The sequence below is a fragment of the Gopherus flavomarginatus genome, chromosome 9, assembly GCF_025201925.1.
Source record: "Gopherus flavomarginatus isolate rGopFla2 chromosome 9, rGopFla2.mat.asm, whole genome shotgun sequence".
NCBI lineage: Eukaryota > Metazoa > Chordata > Testudines > Testudinidae > Gopherus > Gopherus flavomarginatus.
In genome coordinates, this window is record NC_066625.1 from 39,387,252 (window position 1) to 39,404,700 (window position 17,449).

At 48.2% G+C, this 17,449-nt stretch overlaps 2 protein-coding genes across 5 annotated transcripts in view; both read right to left on the reverse strand.

Moving 5' to 3' along the window:
• METRN (meteorin, glial cell differentiation regulator) overlaps positions 1-17,449 on the reverse strand; it is a 291,968-nt gene that overhangs the window by 34,925 nt on the left and 239,594 nt on the right. The gene's annotated exons all lie outside the window — the stretch shown is intronic.
• SPSB3 (splA/ryanodine receptor domain and SOCS box containing 3) lies at positions 357-17,440 on the reverse strand. Of its 4 annotated transcripts, none has more exons than XM_050968364.1 (7): positions 17,364-17,440; positions 10,122-10,270; positions 7,292-7,469; positions 5,894-6,081; positions 3,032-3,134; positions 2,083-2,208; positions 357-1,383 (listed from the first exon to the last, which is right to left on the reverse strand). In XM_050968364.1, exons 2-7 carry the CDS (start codon positions 10,248-10,250, stop codon positions 1,031-1,033), a joined length of 1,077 nt encoding a protein of 358 aa, XP_050824321.1. In that variant the 5' UTR covers positions 10,251-10,270; positions 17,364-17,440; the 3' UTR covers positions 357-1,030. The 4 variants fall into 4 exon arrangements, with proteins under 4 accessions (XP_050824321.1, XP_050824319.1, XP_050824322.1 ...); XM_050968362.1 differs by lacking the exon at positions 17,364-17,440 and adding an exon at positions 17,147-17,334; XM_050968365.1 differs by lacking the exon at positions 17,364-17,440 and adding an exon at positions 17,140-17,191.

The following is a 17,449-nucleotide window of genomic DNA, read 5'->3' on the forward strand; positions in this document are numbered from 1 at the left end:
TATTTTATTAAGCCTAGTTTGTGTGTTCCATTTTATTTGCTCAATGTTCTGCTTTGATATGTTTGCTAGCCCTTATAATCCCTTAAAATTTATCTTTTGTAGTTAATAAAGGGGCTTGAGGGACCCATGACAGCAACACAGTGCAAGGGAAACCCAGGCTGGTAGGACAGGTGGCCTCAGTAGGACTCCAGCACATACAGTGGCATACCGAAAGGGGGGTCGAGCCTGTCACAGTCTCGTCCTGGTCTCTAATAGAGATTGGCTTAAACCCTGAAGCATGAGGTTTAATAGCCCTTTCAAGACTCATTATGATACTGTCAATATTCTTGAGCCACGCTTTAGCTCGTACCTTCACGGGCAGTTAAACAGTATGTTTATTACCATTTAATAGTCTTTGATAGAGGAAAAGCAGCAGTAGCCAACATGCAAAGCAATTAAAGAAGTCACAGGACTCAAATGAGATCATTTACAATCAGCTCTAGCAAGTAACTGCTCGTTCACAACAATGCCAACAGTAAAGCATATAGATGCAATTTTAAGAGCCCTTCTCTAAACTCTGCTGCTCTAGATCACATCCCAGTGACCCGATGCCTTCATTGCAGGCATAACAGAAGACAGATGGAGTGGTAACCGATTGTCTTTTGATGGGAGTCAAGTCATCATTGGACCATAAAGCCTGTAGAAGAGACACGCATTCTGAAGCCAGGAAGCTGGTTTGAAAGCTTGCATCTCTGCTGGAACAGTCTATGCCCTAGAGATCAGCTAGTGATGGTGGCCATGAGTAGGAGATGAAGCTAGGAAATTTTGCTGCAGGTTATCTGGGATGCCTATTTCAAAGAAGTCACTCTCCTCAGTTGGGATAGGTATTCAATGCAATGGCTGATGCTTGTAGCTTAAAAGATTTCAAGAGGGTAGAAGTCTTTGCAAACTTGGTTGTGGGGACACCAACTTCTGATCAGGTGTCTGGCCTGGATCACCCTCAGAGATAATGAAGGAAACCACCGCCCAAGGCAGTTTGTTTGAAAATAACTTATGTCCTCCTGCACCTCTTCCTTTGGCATGCCTCTGCATCTGAGCCACAGGAGCTATCTGAGTCACTTCCCGACAAGGAGGAAGAAGAGGTGGAAGGCTTCAGTGTGCTATAGTTCATACTCAGCACCCAGCCTAGTTTGTTGTGTAGAACTTGCTTAAGTCCTGGGGGCAATGGCAGCACTTCCAGCGTATCCACATAGTTGGGCAACAGCTGGCGGAGGCGATAACAGCAGAGGTACTGGAGGGATGTGTAGCTGGTGCATGAGCGGATCACCTTCATGCTGCTTTTGGCTGCAGTGGAACACACCATGGGGTAGAATTTCTTGTTCTGCAGTTTGGTAGCTGCAACTCCTGGGAGGAAATACAGATAAGGAGGCTGGTGTTAGTCATAGGCAAGGGCACAATTAGGTAATTGCCTATAATGCAGGGATACAGTTCCTAGGATGCCCTGTGATCTGAACTGTCACCCCTTCTCCCACCTAAATGTGGGGTCTACAAACTTATGGATAGAGATCTGGAAAGCAGGAGATTTTTGAAGTCAGGCCTGTTGAAGGAGTAAATAGGTGTTTTAGAGATACTCTGCTTTATGCACTTAATCTTCCTATAGTTTGCCATTTAAGGAAGCCCACTAACTATCCCCATCTCCAAACAGTCAGATGGCACTGAGACTTCCAAGAGGCAGCAACAATCTGAAGACCCACCCAAAGGGTCAATGTTCCATAATTCATACACCCTTCCCTCCCTTCATGTTTTGTCTCATCACTTTGTTGTGCTTAAGCAGGGGTTCTCAAACTGGGGGTCAGGACCCCTCAGGGGGTTGCAAGGTTATTACATGGAGGGTCGTGAGCTGTGAGCCTCCACCCCAAACCGCATTTTGCCTCCAGCATTTATAATAGTGTTAAATATATTAAAAGAGTGCTTACAGTTGATAAGGGGGGGTCTCACTCAGAGGCTTGCTATGTGAAAGGGATCACCAGTACAAAAGTTTGAGAACCACTGTGCTTAAGGGTGGGTTTGGCTGGATGAAGGCCATCTTGTCCCAACTCTTACCTATGCATTTCCTGTTTTTGAAGAAAGTGAGAGTTCCATGCCATGTGTCCAAATGAACCCCAATGATGGAGCCTTGGCCAAACCTTGAGGAGAAGTTCATTTTATCTCCCCTGTGATGGAGTAATCCTTAGACAGACAGACAGCAGATTAAGAAGCAATTCTATACTCTTTAGATCCATCCCATCTTCCACAATCTCCTCCTAGTTTGTACAGGCTGAAGGAGTCAGCCATTTAATTAAAAAACCCTGGATTTCCCCATGACCACCATTTGCTGCCCTCGATCCCAGAGCATGTGAAGGGTCTTTAGCAGGTCAGGAGACAGCCAATGGTGGCATACACTCTCGCCTCTAGATCCATGGTCAAGTATAGGCCAAACGTGTTAAAAGTCTGAAAGTTATTGCCCCTCTCTGGTGTGACAGCCTAAGTGAAATGAGGTAGGTGTCTCTTAAGGCGGTGGGGAGGGAGCCTCATTGGCAGCCTCAGCCATGGAGCAAATACAGAAAAACGGAGATTGGACTTCCTTCACTCCTTTGTCAGGTTGATAAACTTTGGCGGTGGCGGCAGGGGGGAGTTTATGCTGTTATCTACAGAGGAGGTGGGGCATGGACAAAGTTCAGCCTCTAGGTCAGTCTATGTATCCAGTTACAGGAGTTACTTCACTGTATTAAAAAGACTTTAAATGACAGAGGCAATCCTGATGGGAAAACAGCAACACTGGCAATATGCATGGATTCTCTCCACTGCCCAAATGAAAGGCTGGCTGTGGCCAGCAGTTTCAGTCCAAGTCCATTAGGGATATCAGAGCAGATTCACAGTCCAGGTGCCCATTTCAGTCTTATTGCCATCCCTCAGAGCACTTCCACAATTGCTAGGATTAGGTTTCTTCATATCCATGAGCCTTCCCCCATGAACTCTAAAGACAGTAGTTCCCCTCCCTATCCTGCATTACCTGTGTATGAGAGTCCCCAGCTGTCTTCATCCTTGCCCAGCAGACTACAGAATGTGTGGCGGTACTTGTCGAGATTCACCTCTGAAGTCCCAATTCCCACCATCTGGACAGAGGTAGCCCATGCCAAAGAAGAAAACAAGATCTTTGTTTCTGCCATGGAACCACTCAGGGCATTAAGCACAGCATAGCAGTGAGATGCAATACACGAGTGTGATGCTCGGTATCTTGGGGAAACATCTTACACCCCCATGTTCATCTTTATAAAATGATTGTGTGGTATCCAATGCAAAGTTTGTCACGTTGGGTGTCTTCGGCAGGCTCATGATGCACTGAGCATTGCTCTTATAGTAATGTTATAGGTTATAACTTCATGTATGGAGGTACGAGGCTGAAAATGTATCCTCATGGCTTAAAATAAGCCCAGGTAAAAACTCTCCAAGAGCAGAGAGGGAGTTCACACCTCATCGGGCAAGTATGGGACAAACCCAGCCCAACCTCACAGGAACAAAAGACGCTGGCCTAGGCAGCAACAAAAGAATCTGTCAGACTCTGAGTGAGTAACCAACCTGCCTTTGGTCAGTCTGGGACTGAGATGAGGTAATGCTCACCTGACTCTGAAGGGGGCAAAGCCAAGAGGGAAGAAAGGACATGATAAAAGGGAGAGACATTTGCCATGCTCTTCCTCCCTCTCTCTTCCAACTTCATCTACAGACACCACACTAAGCAACTGAAGTGATGATCAAAGGGGAGAGCCTGGCTGAAGAGCAACCAGCCAGCCTGAGGCGAGAAACATCTAAGTTTGTAAGGACACTGAAAGTGTTGAGATCAGCTTAGAACATGTTTTGCTTTTATTTCATTTGACCAAATCTGACTTGTTATGCTTTGACTTATAATCACTTAAAATCTATCTTTATAGTTAATAAATCTGTTTCTTTATTCTACCTGAAGCAGTGTGTTTGGTTTGAAGTGTGTCAGAGACTTCTCTTGGGATAACAAGCCTGGTGCATATCAATTTTTTGTTAAACTGACCAAATCATATAAGCTTGCAGCCTCCAGCGGGCATAACTGGACACTGCAAGACAGAGGTTCCTAGGGTTGTGTCTGGGACCAGAAATATTGGCTAGTGTCATTTGCTTGTAAGTAGCTGGGAGCGGCTTACATGCCAGAGGCTGTGTGCGAACAGCCCAGGAGTGGGGGTTCTCACAGCAGAGCAGGGTAAGGCTGGCTCCCAGAGTCAAGGATTGGAGTGACCTAGCAGATCACTGGTCCAGACAACACCAGAGGGGAACGTCACAAGGAGTTGCACCTTTGGGTCTCTCCCTCTGCTACTTTTATTAGCATGTCCCAGTAGGCTCCATTGGACTTTCTGGGCAAGTTACTGAGTTCTAGGAGTTTGCCCACCTCACTCAGGCAAAAATAGTAAATCAGGAGATGGTCACATCAAAAGCCAGCATTACAACTCCAAAGGGGGATTGGAAAATGGTGATTGTTAGCCAAATATAGTAACTCCTCACTTAACGTCCTCCCGCTTAACAGTGTTTCAAAGTTACATCGCTGCTCAATTAGGGAACACGCTCTTTTAAAGTTGTACAATGCTCCCTTATAACGTCGTTTGGCTGCCTGCTCTGTCCTCTGCTTGTAAGATTCTGCGGAAAAGCAGAGACTTTACAAGGGAGCATTGTACAAGTTCCTCTTCTCCGCCTCTTCTCCCTCCCTCCCAGCGCTTCCCCCACTGCGTCTCCACTCCTCCCACTCTCTCCCTCCCAGAGAGTCCTAAGCTCGAAGTGCTGGGAGGGAGGGGGAGGAGCAGGGAAGTGCCACATCTCTGCTCCAGCCCCTCTCCCAGAAAGTCTTAGATCTTTCGGGGCGGCGGGGGGAGGAGGAGGAGAAAGGAGCGAGGATGCGGCGTGCTCCAGAGAGGAGATGAAGTTGGAGTGGGAAGAGGTGGGCCTGGAGTGGAGTGGGGACGGGAAGAGGCGGGCCTGGAGTGGAGTGGGGACGGGAAGAGGCAGGCCTGCAACATCCCCCAGCAAAGTCAGCACCTGTTCTTCTCCAGGGAAGCTGCTGCTGCGAAGGTGCTTCGTAGCATCCTTGCCTGCAGAGGGCTGTGCCTGTGTGACGTAAGCCTGGGGCACTTCCCAACCACAGTACAGTAAATAATACCTTTTGTCTGCCCCCCAAAAATTTCCTTGGAACCTAACCCCCTGCATTTACATGAAATCTTATGGGAAAATTAGATTTATTTAACATCATTTCACTTAAAGTTGCATTTTTCAGGAACGTAACTACAACATTAAGTGAGGTGTTACTGTAGTAACTTCTTTATCTACATGCTTCAGTGCTGTTCCAGCATTCACCACACGTTAGGAACTAGTCAGAAAAAGGTGCATCTCTGACTGGATAGGAATCTGGCATGTCTCTGCATTCTGTCACTTCAAGCGCTGTGCGACAGGGCCCATCTCTCTATTTTGTCATGTTGAGACAACCACTGCTGACCTACAAATAATAATGTAACAAAAGGCATGAAAGAGAGCCAGGAGATGTGGGTCCTATACATGACCTCCACTGACTCAGATATCTCAAGTAAGTCACTTAACTTCTTTGCTTCAGTCTAATTGAAGTTCTTGGGCTCAATATAGGGGTATTGTGGTGAAATTGAATGGCCTGTGCCACACAGGTCAGAGCAGATGATCTAATGGTCCCTTCAGACATTAAACGGTTAGTTTCCCTGTCTGGTAGCTGAGGAGGATTCCAATTTTCATGAAGTACTTTGAGAGCTATTGATGAGGCATGTACTGTTCTGTTAAAAGCTCGTCTATCTCTGTGCACCTACTTGTTCCTAAACAGCTTGTCTCAACATACCATGTCAGTGCCATAGACTGGCGAGGTCATCTTGATCTCCCAGAAGTGCTGCCCCTCTGCCAGCTCCTTGTTCCCACGGATAGCAGCAGTGCCACAGCTGTACTCTGTGTGGAAGTTCACTTTGCGGTTGTCACAGGTCAGGAGGGTTGCAGTCGATTTGTTCATGTCATCCCACACCCACTCAAAGTCTGTTCAGAAGACAACAACATCTTTAGGAGATGGGGCTATATGAGACAGCACCAACCCAGAAACAGAACAGTTTAACAGCCTTTAAGATTTTTTAAATACCAAGCTGGCTTAGTTGAACAGTCAGCTTGTATTCTGACTGGGGATGTCATACCAGCATGGTCCATCCTTAACCACATCTGTCACCATCAACAAACAATGGTTCTCTTTTAGAGGTAACACCAGAGCTCAGATATGAAAGCAACTTGTCTTACAACTGCAGTTATCCAACACTGTCGCATACATAACTGCTGTCACTTAGCATGTGAGTTTGGGATGGAATCCAGGCCATGAATGAGACAGAGTAATGTTGCCTTCAGTGTTCATTATAAAAAGCAATGTCAATCTGAAAGACAAGCAAGAAACGACCCAGATGACATCTAAGCTGGGAAAATGAGAATTTGAGAGACTTCTAGAGCATCCTTGATTTTTGGAGAATCCCATTTTTATTCCCCTTAGGCTCATGGAATTACAGCCGGAGGATAAGCAGTGTGCTGGCTTCTCATTCCTCATCTATGAGCACCCCCACCATCTGGCCAGGCCCAGATTTTATCTAGCTCTCCTAATGCACAATAAACCTGATCTTCAATACTCCTTAATTCAGTACAATTAGCAAACTGGTCAGGTAGTGAGCCGAGTTTGATCCTCATTACATGTCCACTGCCCCACAGTTCAGACTACAAGTGTATGAACAGCAACGTGCACTGGATTACATTAATGTGAAGTAGGAACCATTTTGTTTGTACCTGCAGCATCCACATGGGGAGTTACAGCACATTGGTGTGCACTGCTATTCACACCCCAGAAGTTCATGGCAGGGTAGTGCAGACATGCCCTGGGATGTAAACATGAAGTTCAATTTCACTTGTGACCTAAGCCAGATTTGAAACCAGGCCCCCACAGGTGAGATCTGGTGCATTAACATCTTTAAAGTTTAGCCTGTGAATCATACAGGATTTAATATACTGGTTATGTCATAAGAACAAAATAGCACAGATTATATTTTCCCCACTAAGAATGCAGTGGTGATCCCCCTCCCCACACTTCTCTACAGATGAGCAAGGGGCATCATCTGCACAACATGAGGGGAACCTGAAACATACAGGCAAAGAGAAAGCAGCACAGTTCAAACCCAGAGGAATAGCAAAAGCAGTTTAAGAGCTGCTTCCTTACACTCATCCTCTTCACCGCACTGGCAGTCCTTGATGTGATGGATAGTGTGCAGACTGGAGCAGTAGGGAGTCTCATTCTGGTTCTCACAGTTGCAGTAGGACTCTCCTGTTACAGGAATGGCACTGGGGATGGAGGGCGAAAGGGAAGGAAACTCTGGCTCAGAGTCAGAGTCACTGTGCTGCCATGGAAAAGCAAAGGGACACCATCAGAAAGCTAAAATTTGAGGGCCATCCCATAGCTCCAGCAGTGCTTTACAAAGCCATGGCTTGACACTCCTTGTATTACAGCAATACCCAAAGGTCCCAGCGGGTACATGCCCAAAAGAGCCCACACAGATGAATGGATGGGGAAGGATGCAAAGTTCAAGCAAAGTGAAGGAGGCGGACAAGCAGCACATTGCATTCCAGGTCTTGATTTTACAAAGGGAGAGCGAGGTTGGGCAGCTGACGGATTGACGTGGAAAAAGGGGCTAGGATGCTACCAACAGTAGTACAGCAAGCAAGGGGGAAAACGTACAGTGCATTTCAGAAGTGAGAGAATGGTGGCTTCAAGCAGTAACTGCTGCCGCTCCTCATGTGGAGGAGAGGACAACACTCCATGTTGGTGCCTGTCCTAGGGAACAGGTGATTGGAAGGCCTCACATACTTTCATTAAAAAGCTTTTGCTTAAAGACATTTAGTTACAACAGCACCTAAACATTACTATCCCAATATGCTAGCAGATCAAACAGCTGAACCTAAACCGATTTCTTTTATGCAGTATTTGTATTTCAAGGTGCAGGGCCAGACTCTAATCTCAATGACTTTCGTAAATTACTCTAGATTTACACTGGTGTTAGATAATTAGCCCATTTTCCCTATGTATTCCTGCTCCATTGCCCAGATTGAATGTCATACTTAAAGGCTACAAGGACACTTGGAGATACTTGGATTTTGTACAACATTGGCTCGTTTGTGCATAGTCCACCCAAATGCTCTCCTCTCTTCAGCAAATTGTTTTGCTGTTCAGGCCAAACATCTAGAAAGACACATTTCTGCCCTTCATTTTCCTCTTCTTTCCCCTCCACAGAAGTGACCTTGCAAGGGAGTTTAGCCTGTATAACAGGGGTATCAAACACGGCCTGAGGGGTTATTTTCTGTGGCCCACGAGCTCCTCGCGACCCCCCCGCCCTCCCCCAGTGTTTACCTAGAGCGGCTCCGGCCTGACGTGCACCGGAGGAAGGGCAGGCTCCCTGCCTGCCTGCCTGCCCTGCCCTGCGCCGCTCCGGGAAGCGGATGGAACATGGGGAATGGGGGGAAAGGGGTCTGTGTGTTGCTTTTGCTTCAGGCTGCGCCCCCAGCAGCTCCTATTGGCCACCGTTCCCCATTCCTGGCCAATGGGAGTTGCTGGGGGCGCAGCCTGAAGCAAAAGCAACACACAGAGCCCTGTGCCCCACCTCCCCCAGGTTCCAACTGCTTCCCAGAGTGGCATGGGGGCGGGGTGATGCGGGACAGGCAGGGAGCCTACCCTGCCCCCAGTGTGCACCAGGCCAGAGCTCACCCCCCTGAACCCTTCCTGCAGCTGAACCCCTTACTGCACCCCACACCCCTCCTGCACCCCGACCCCCTGCCATACTCCTCCTGCACCCTGACTCCCTGCCCTGAGCCCCCACCACACCCCGACCCCCTGCCCTGAGCCCCCTGCAGCACCACACCCTGACCCCTGCTGTGAGCCCTCTGCCGTGAGCCTCTTGCAGCCCAATCCCCTGCCACACCCCGACCCCCTGCCCTGAGCCCTTGCTGCACCCCACACCCCTCCTGCACCCCAAACCCCTGCCCTGAGCCCCCTGCCACACCCCGCACCCCTGCCCTGAGCCCCCTGCTGCACCCCGCACCCTGACCCCCTGCCCTGAGCCCCTGCCGCACCCCACACCCCTCCTGCACCCTGACCCCCTGCCCTGAGCGCCCTGCTGCACCCCAGACCCTGACGCCCTGCCTAGCCCCCTGCCGCACCCCGCACATTGACCCCCTCCCTGGGCCCCCGCTGCACCCCTCTTGCAGCCCAACCCCCTGCCACACCCAAAACCCCTGCCCTGAGCCCCCTGCCACACCCCACACTCTGACCCCCTGCTGCACCCCTCCTGCAGCCCAACCGCCTGCCCTAAGCCCCCTCCCACACCCCAACCCCCTGTCCTGAGCCCTCTGCCGCACCCCAACCCCCTGCCGCACCTCTCACCCCAACTCCCTGCCCTGAGCCCCTGCCACACCCCTCCTGCACCCCCTGGGGGCAGAGTTGGGGTGAGGATTTCAGGGAAGGGGTTGGAATGGGGGCAGGGGGGAGGTGTCAGTAATGCAGCCCTCGGGCCAATGTACTAGTCCTCACGTGGCCCTTGTGGTCATTTGAGTTTGAGACCCCTGCTGTGTAACTAAGAGTTGGGGGAAAGCAAGCTATTTTAATGTATCCCTTCTTACATGGTTCTATTTCTTTTCCTGCTTCATTCCCACCTTCCAACTCTTCTACATCAATTTATACCAAGTGAGCCAAATTCAGAGGTGGTTAATCAAGGGGACTTGTAAGTTACAGGCTGGTAATTGGGTGAGAGTCCAAGTTCTCATAACATACACTGGGGGCAGAAAGTAATTTGCATCAGCTTAGATGCCCTATAAGCTTAGGCTACTAGCCTCCTGTCCAAATATGGCTCATTGTGCATGCTATTGCCACACTGGGCACCTAGCCCTCAAGACACTAGTCACCTGCATTCTGAGAGGAGGAAAGGTTTCCTCAATGAGTGTTTAAAATATCCTCTTCTAAAGCATGTTTTAACTTTGGAAGCCTTAATATTCCAACCTACCTGCCCATCAGAGTCATAGCTCCACCCATGGGCTCCAGAAGCCAAAGCTACCGCCCGTGCATCTGCTTCCCGGCGTACCCCACTCAGGACAAAGTGCCAGGCCCTGCTGTTGCGTGTGCGTCGTGCCATGGTGTTTTGAGACAGATAATCTGCAAAACGGAAAGGGAAGTAAATAAGATTACCCAGAGCAGCATAGTTAACTGGAAAGGATCTCTGTGTACCACCTCCTTCCAGTGATAGGTTTCCCCAACTCCTTACAGCTGTCATCAGGCTCCAACCTCCTCTCCTGGCCACCTTGTGAATAGGTTTGGGATTGCCCAGGTCAGGTCAAACCTGGACCTTCACCGCGACCTTATGGAACCATGCCTCACAAACTACTCTCTGACTAGACTAGTAAGACACACATCTTTCATAGCATGGTCAATGCTATACCTGTTGGCCAGCAGGGGTTGCTGCTGAGCAATACAAGCATAAACCTACCCTCAGGAGCCAAGCTCACCACCTCTGCAGAGCTCCCAGCCCAAATTAGCTGAAAGAAATACCAGGATTTACTTCACTTTGAACTGGGTTACCAGAAATACTCCTAGAGGCACAAAGGGGAGGTGGTGCCACCCTGCACTGGCATATAAGGGAGAACTGCTACTGCACAAACCACCCAACACCCTCATCTTTGTCCTGAAAAGAGATGAAGATTAACAATAATTGACATGCAGGCACCTGTGGGTCCAGTAACTACATTGTGCATAGCCAAGTTCTGATGCTAAACTCTCCCATTCATAACTGTCTATGGCATTGCCTCCTGGATCCACAGTCACTACACAAGTTGATCTGTGTGCGCCTGTCTGCTCATCTTTGACTAATTGACAATAATGGGAAGAGAAGATAGACCAACTTCTTGCTGTGCAGGGACAATGATCTTTTCAAGTATCAGAGGGGTAGCCGTGTTAGTCTAGATCTGTAAAAGCAGCAAAGAGTCCTGTGGCACCTTATAGACTAACAGACGTATTGGAGCATGAGCTTTCGTGAGTGAATACCCACTTCTTCAGATGCAAATGATCTTTTCATCAGCTTGTCCTGAACAAAAACTTCTTGTGTGTTTCTGAATCCTAGCCAGCTGCGTCTCAGAGACCAAGTTTGGGGAGGTTCTATTTCCCCCAGAGAGACCAGAACAAGTTTCTAGCCATTACATCAACAACTCACATAAAGAAACAGAAGAGCCAATTCTTGCTGCTCAATCCCCTCCTTTCCCCCCTAGAATCTCCTTTTAGTACGTCATACACAAAAAACCCCCTCCCTCCTCCTCAGAGCTTTCCACTAGGGTTCCACACATCTTCCAAACATCCCTTAAACCAGGGTTTCTCAAACTGGGGGTCGGGACCCCTCAAGGGGTCGTGAGGTCATTACATGGGGGGTTGCCAGCTGTCAGCCTCCACCCTACACCCTGTGTTTCCTCCAGCATTTATAATGAGGTGTTAAATATATAAAAATGCGTTTTTAATTTATATGGGGGGGGGTCGGACTCAGAGGCTTGCTATGTGAAAGGGGTCACCAGTACAAAAGTTTGAGAACCACTGCCTTAAACTCATGTGCAAATCCCTCTAATTCTGAAAATGCCAAGTTCCCTTAGAGCAAACATGCTAGAGAGTGCCTTGTCCCACACGGCCCCGCTGTTGAGGCGGTCTCCCTGGCCTATGCAGCTCTTAATTATCTTTTGCTAACAAAATAAAAAGGTACTGGCCTAAGCCTGACACTTAATCATTCACTGTACTCTCCTACACCAATTCTAAAAGAGAAAGAGCCATCTCTTAGCCTCTTTAACACATCTGTGGACAGGGTGCTGCCCGTATCCTGTACTGCCACAGACTCCTCAGTTTTGAGTTAGAAGAAAGGAGTAAAGAAGAATAAGTGGCATTTACCAGCATTTTATGCAACACAAACATCTGAGATTCATGCGATTTTCTGTTCTTCCCCATGATCCATATCTACCTCCCTGTGGGATGCCCAGAGATTTGGTTCAGAGCACTGCTGACAGTGAGGGAACTGAAAACTATTAGTCTAGATAATAGTTAGTCCTGACATGAGTGCAGGGGACTGGAGTAGATGACCTTGCAAAGTCCCTTCCAGTCCTGCAATTCTGTGAGTCTATTCCCAGCCCACCCCTTCTGAAACACACAGACACTCTGATTCCTCATTCTATTCTTAAAGCAGGAAAGAAAGTGCTGAATCACACACCAGTCCTACCCTAGAAGACCCTGCGGAAACCCTTATGGTATAATACCAGCTTCCTACTCTTTCCACACACACCTGATTTAGGAGCAGTTCATATGGATTTGGAATCTGTGACCAGAGTTCTAAATGGGAGGGGACACAGAGGTCAATGTTTTATTCCTGAAAATCACTCCTAAGTGTAAATACCAGTCTGTTAACTTTTGCTGCGACTCATGCACATGTTCTGGTAGCAGTTAAGGGATTATCTGTGGAACATCACAAGATGCACAGATATGTTCATTTAGGGCAGGTGGGGGAAGATACCATAGATAGTGCCAGTACTGCCTCACCAGTATGAAGACCTCTGTTTCCTTGACACTTTTCAATAGATTTTATATCGGGTTTGGAGACTGTGCTGGTTTCATTAACAAACTGTCTTCTTTTAGCAGTGGATAAAGATAAAATGCCCATACCAATTATTTTAGATTCAGCAGCAGCAGCCTTTGATACCAACAACCTCTGTAAGGATAGGCAGTCAGACTCCAGTTGCTCCATTTGACTGACAAGACCCAGATGACAGTACAGAGATTGCTCCTTCACTCCAAGGGCTCTCATGTTGGCGCCAAAGGATACTAATCTTGTAGCCCACCAGTTCAATCTGTACATTACCCTGCTAGTGAAGACAGTAAAATGTAGTACCACCAAGCTCTAAGGCTTAAATATTAGATCGACCTAGATATGTCACTCAGAGCTGTGAAGAATTTTGCACCCCATGCAAAGTAGTTAGGCTGACTTAACCCCCTGTGTAGATACAGATAGGTCAATGGAAGAATTCTTCCATCAACACAGCTGTGGAGAGGCAGATCAGTTACACTGACGGAAAAATCTCTTCCATTGATGTAGGAAGCTGTGCTGCTGTAGGGTAGACATACAGTAAGTCTCCACTTTTCAGACCTGGATGGTGCAGTTCTGCTTTACCATGGTCCAGCCAAGACTGGGGGCCAAAGATGAAAGAACTGGCTGAAGCTTAATTGGGATAAGACCAATAACAGTGATAAAATGGGGTGGGAGAAGTCAAAGGAAACAGCCCAGTACATTTTTGGTGCTCGGGGAAAAAATTATATATATATATATATATATAAAATGTATTCCTCAACCAAAAGGGTAGTCTCATTATCAATAATTACTCGAACTATCTGCCACTCAAGTTTGCTATATTCTAGGAGTCTTACTTGGCAGCTGCTACTGGGAGTTTCTTTTCATCTGTGCTTGGCCAGAGGTTGCGACTTTTCCCATCAGCCATGAGATCTCAGCGCAGGGCACACACCTTTGTCACCAGCTGAATGACTGTAATGGGGTTGCACCAATAAACTAAACTTTGACAGACACATTCTGCACTATTTGGTTCCCAGTATCTCTTGCATGGAACATATCCCTAAGGTTCAGAGGTCAGCCTGGCTCCTTAATGCACTCTGGGTGCAGTTTGACATGGGTTGGGTCCCAGATATTTTACACAATTCTCATTTTGCTTTAATCCAGCAGCTGAGATCAGCTGGGACAATTGAGCCAGCAGTCCTTGTGATAATGCTTTCTGGAGCATGGAGTTCTTGAAGTGGAAGGAGGGGACTAAACTCAGAAACTGGCTTCCTTCCTTTGGGCTGAGGAGGCTGCATTTGATTGCCTTCCGGGGACTTTGCTAGACTTCCTCTTACCCAGGATTTCGCAGACAGGGAAAGCAGAGGTGGGCAAGAGGGAGGGTTTCTTAGTGTCTTGCCCCCCACTCCAGTTAACATTACAGAAGAACAGACCCGGCAAGAAAAGTATCTTACAAAAGGGCATAAAAGAACACATACCCCAGGGAGGAGTAGGAACACAGAAAAGGAGATTGGGTGTCTGTCTAGAGGTACAGATTGAGTCAATCAGGTTCCTTTGAAGGAGGGAAGAAAGAAGAGAATGTCCAAATCCAAATGTGATTTACTTCTAGTTCAGAGAGACTGCAGGGAGCAGGAAGTACATGAGTCAGACAAAGCCTAATTATTGACAAGCAACCTCAAGAATCAGCTTAGTCTTTATTCAGCAGCTGACACTTGAGAACCAGTCTCCTTCCTTTCCATAAGTTATAATTGGATCTAACCTGTGATGGGGAAGGGAGAGCAAGTCTCAGTCAGTGAGCAAAGATTAAAGGCCCAAACCTGCTGCTGCTGAGGTCAAGAAGTTTTACCAGTGTTTCATGTGGGAACAGGATTGGACCCTAAATAGATTAATGGAAAACCTGCACCCAGGTTACTTGTCAAGCATCAGTAGAATGCCAAGTTGTTTAAATACTGCTACTACATAGGAAGAGCAGATCAGAGATCTCCAGAGGAGAGTGGAAAACATTCATTATTGGTGCCCAAGCTGATAAGAGAGTAAAGTGTTAACTTGACACAAAAAAGCTAGTCTGATCTTACTCATCAGAAGTGAAACCTGTTGGAAAGCAGAGCCTGTGAAAAGGAGAAGAAAGATACTAGGGTAAGGCTAGAGGGCCAATAACACTGAGGCAAGGATTTAGCTCATAGGTGAAGGAGAACTGTGGAGGTAATACACCCCAAGGAGGTACACAATGTTACTGGAGTGGGGTGATACTCCACAGGGAAGGACGAAGTTTTAATTCCAGTGGAAGAGACTAAAAATAGTACTTGTAAAGATACTGGGCAACTCAATGTATTTTAAGCCACTGTATAAAGCATTAAAAGCCATAGTCATAAAAAGCGATGAATAAGAACAATCTGAGGCATCTCAGAAGCAAAAGTGAACAGTAAACAGCACAAGACAGGTAAAGGTTAATACAGACTCAAAAGTGGCTATACTCAGTCATCTAGTGGTAGGAAGAAAAGTTTAGACACATTTTTAAAAGTCATGCACAAAGGACTGAGACCGATTTCAGGGAGGAGAAAGTCCCATGGTTGAGGGCCCATCACAGAACAGGTCCATTCTCACACTGACCCAAGACAGTGGGATCACCACAAGCCAGGCACGCATGATCACAGATATCTGGGACTGTACGAGGTCTGAGGAAGTCTAGAGTGAAGCTTTAGCTGATTGCATGCAATGTGCCAAGGCTCAGCAGTACCAGTTTCAGGTCTATGTGGCACCTGATTGGCAGTTAACAAAAGATGACAGGATCAATATAATATGATGGTTGCTCAGAGCAGCAAGCAAATTATCTCCTGCAATCTGCTCAGCAGGTAAGTGACAGAGCTACCCTGTCAGGAAGGAATTAGAATAACTGAGCTCATAGTCAGGAGGACTGGTGATGCTGCTGCTGCGAGGTCGGCATGGAATAAAGAAAGCAGCAGCCTGCACAACTACAAGAGCCATATTCAACACACTCAACACACTGCGAGGGCAAAGAATGAGGCCAGGCTGCAAAGTACCTCTGAGAAAGTTGCCCAAATGTGCAGGGACACTAAGGAAGAAAAAGCAGCTCAATAACAATGACCCCTTCTACCTAGCTACACAGATTCTGTTCCCTCAGGATGCAAACAAGAAAGCCACGGGGCTGCAGCTGGCAGAATCAGCCATTTGTCCAGGCTAGGGCTCTAAGTGCAGAATTCCTGGGTGAGGTGTCATAACTGTTCTACTCAGATCTGAACCTTAGAGTTCAGAACATGAGAAGCTAGCATGAAACCTTCAAACTTAATTACCAGCTTGGATGTGATATCGCTGCCACCAGCCAGAATTCCAGTGTCTGGCTCACTCTGGTCTCCCCAAAACCTTCCCTGCGGAACCCCCAAGACTCAGGTGCCCTGAGTCTCACCACAAAGGGAAATAACCCACTTCGCTTCTCCCTCTTCCCCTCCAGGTGTTCCCTCCCTGGGTTCCTGGAGAGATATACAGATTCAAGCTCCGTGAATTTAAACAAAGGGATTTTACCCTTTTTACCTCCCCCCCAGATTTGAAAAAGTCTTGTTTCCTGATTGGTCCTCTGGTCAGGTGTTTGGTTCCCTGTGTTAACCCTTTACAGGTAAAAGAACATTAACCCTTAGCTATCTGTTTATGACACTGGGGCACAAGAGGAGGACGGTGGTGTCACTAGTGTGCAACTGGCACTCAGGCCTGTGGGTTTTAAGAGAGACTTTGCCTAGAGCTCTCAAGTACAGACCAGCACCACAGACAGCAATTCTGTATTCCTAAAGTTCCTACACCAGACTCTTATCCACAGTATCCAAGGCAGCATGTCACTCCCTCAGTGATGACACAGAGGCCAGCAGTACAGATTGGCTCCTGTCTGCTAGAGATGGCTAGAACCAGACCGGTTCCACACCCCACTCCCTTATGCTCAAGGAAGCCCAGCCTGGCCAGAGAACACGACTGACCCCAGTACAAACCCAGCAGGCATTCAGAGAACCAGGGACTGAGCCCATACTAGCATCTCCCCAGGCTATGCCCGGGGAGGGGAATAGGGGTGGCTAGTGAGCAGTATGGGGCTCCCCGTCGTCCCACACAGGACAAAGACTGACCCCACAGGGGGAACAGGTTTTAAAGGCTACAGATCCACACCCCTTCCTTAAGCACATGCACATATGTACTGCCCCTCCCAGACAGCAGCCCTTTAACAGAGCACGGATCTCCCGCCCAGCAACAGGCTGCTGGCTCCCTCTCCCTGCACAGATTCCCCTCCTCCCCGCCAGCCAGGGACCGGCCGCAGCTTATCTCCCCGGCACAGATCCCCCTCCCCAGCCCGGGGACAGGTCGCAAATGCATCCACCCCCCGCGCTCTTCACAGATTCCCCCGCCCCGGAACAGACCGCAACCTCATCCCGCCTACCTCTTACCTGCTCCGCAGCGTCCACCGGGACCCTGGCTCTCCCTCTGACCTACTTCTCCCCTCCCAAGGTATAAACAATCCACGCTCCGCACCGCCCCTTCCGCGCCCATTGGTCGCGGCTTCTGAGCGAGACGGGGCCTCGCCTCACCCGGCATCCTCAGTTGGACCGTGCTCCCCTCACTCACAGATCAGGGGTCGGGGATAAAATCATTAATTTCTCATACCATTGGCCACTTCGGCTGTCAGTCCTCAGAGGGCTGCGCCATTGGAGGAAAGTTTCTAACGCAGACACCGAGACTCTTTCCAGCGT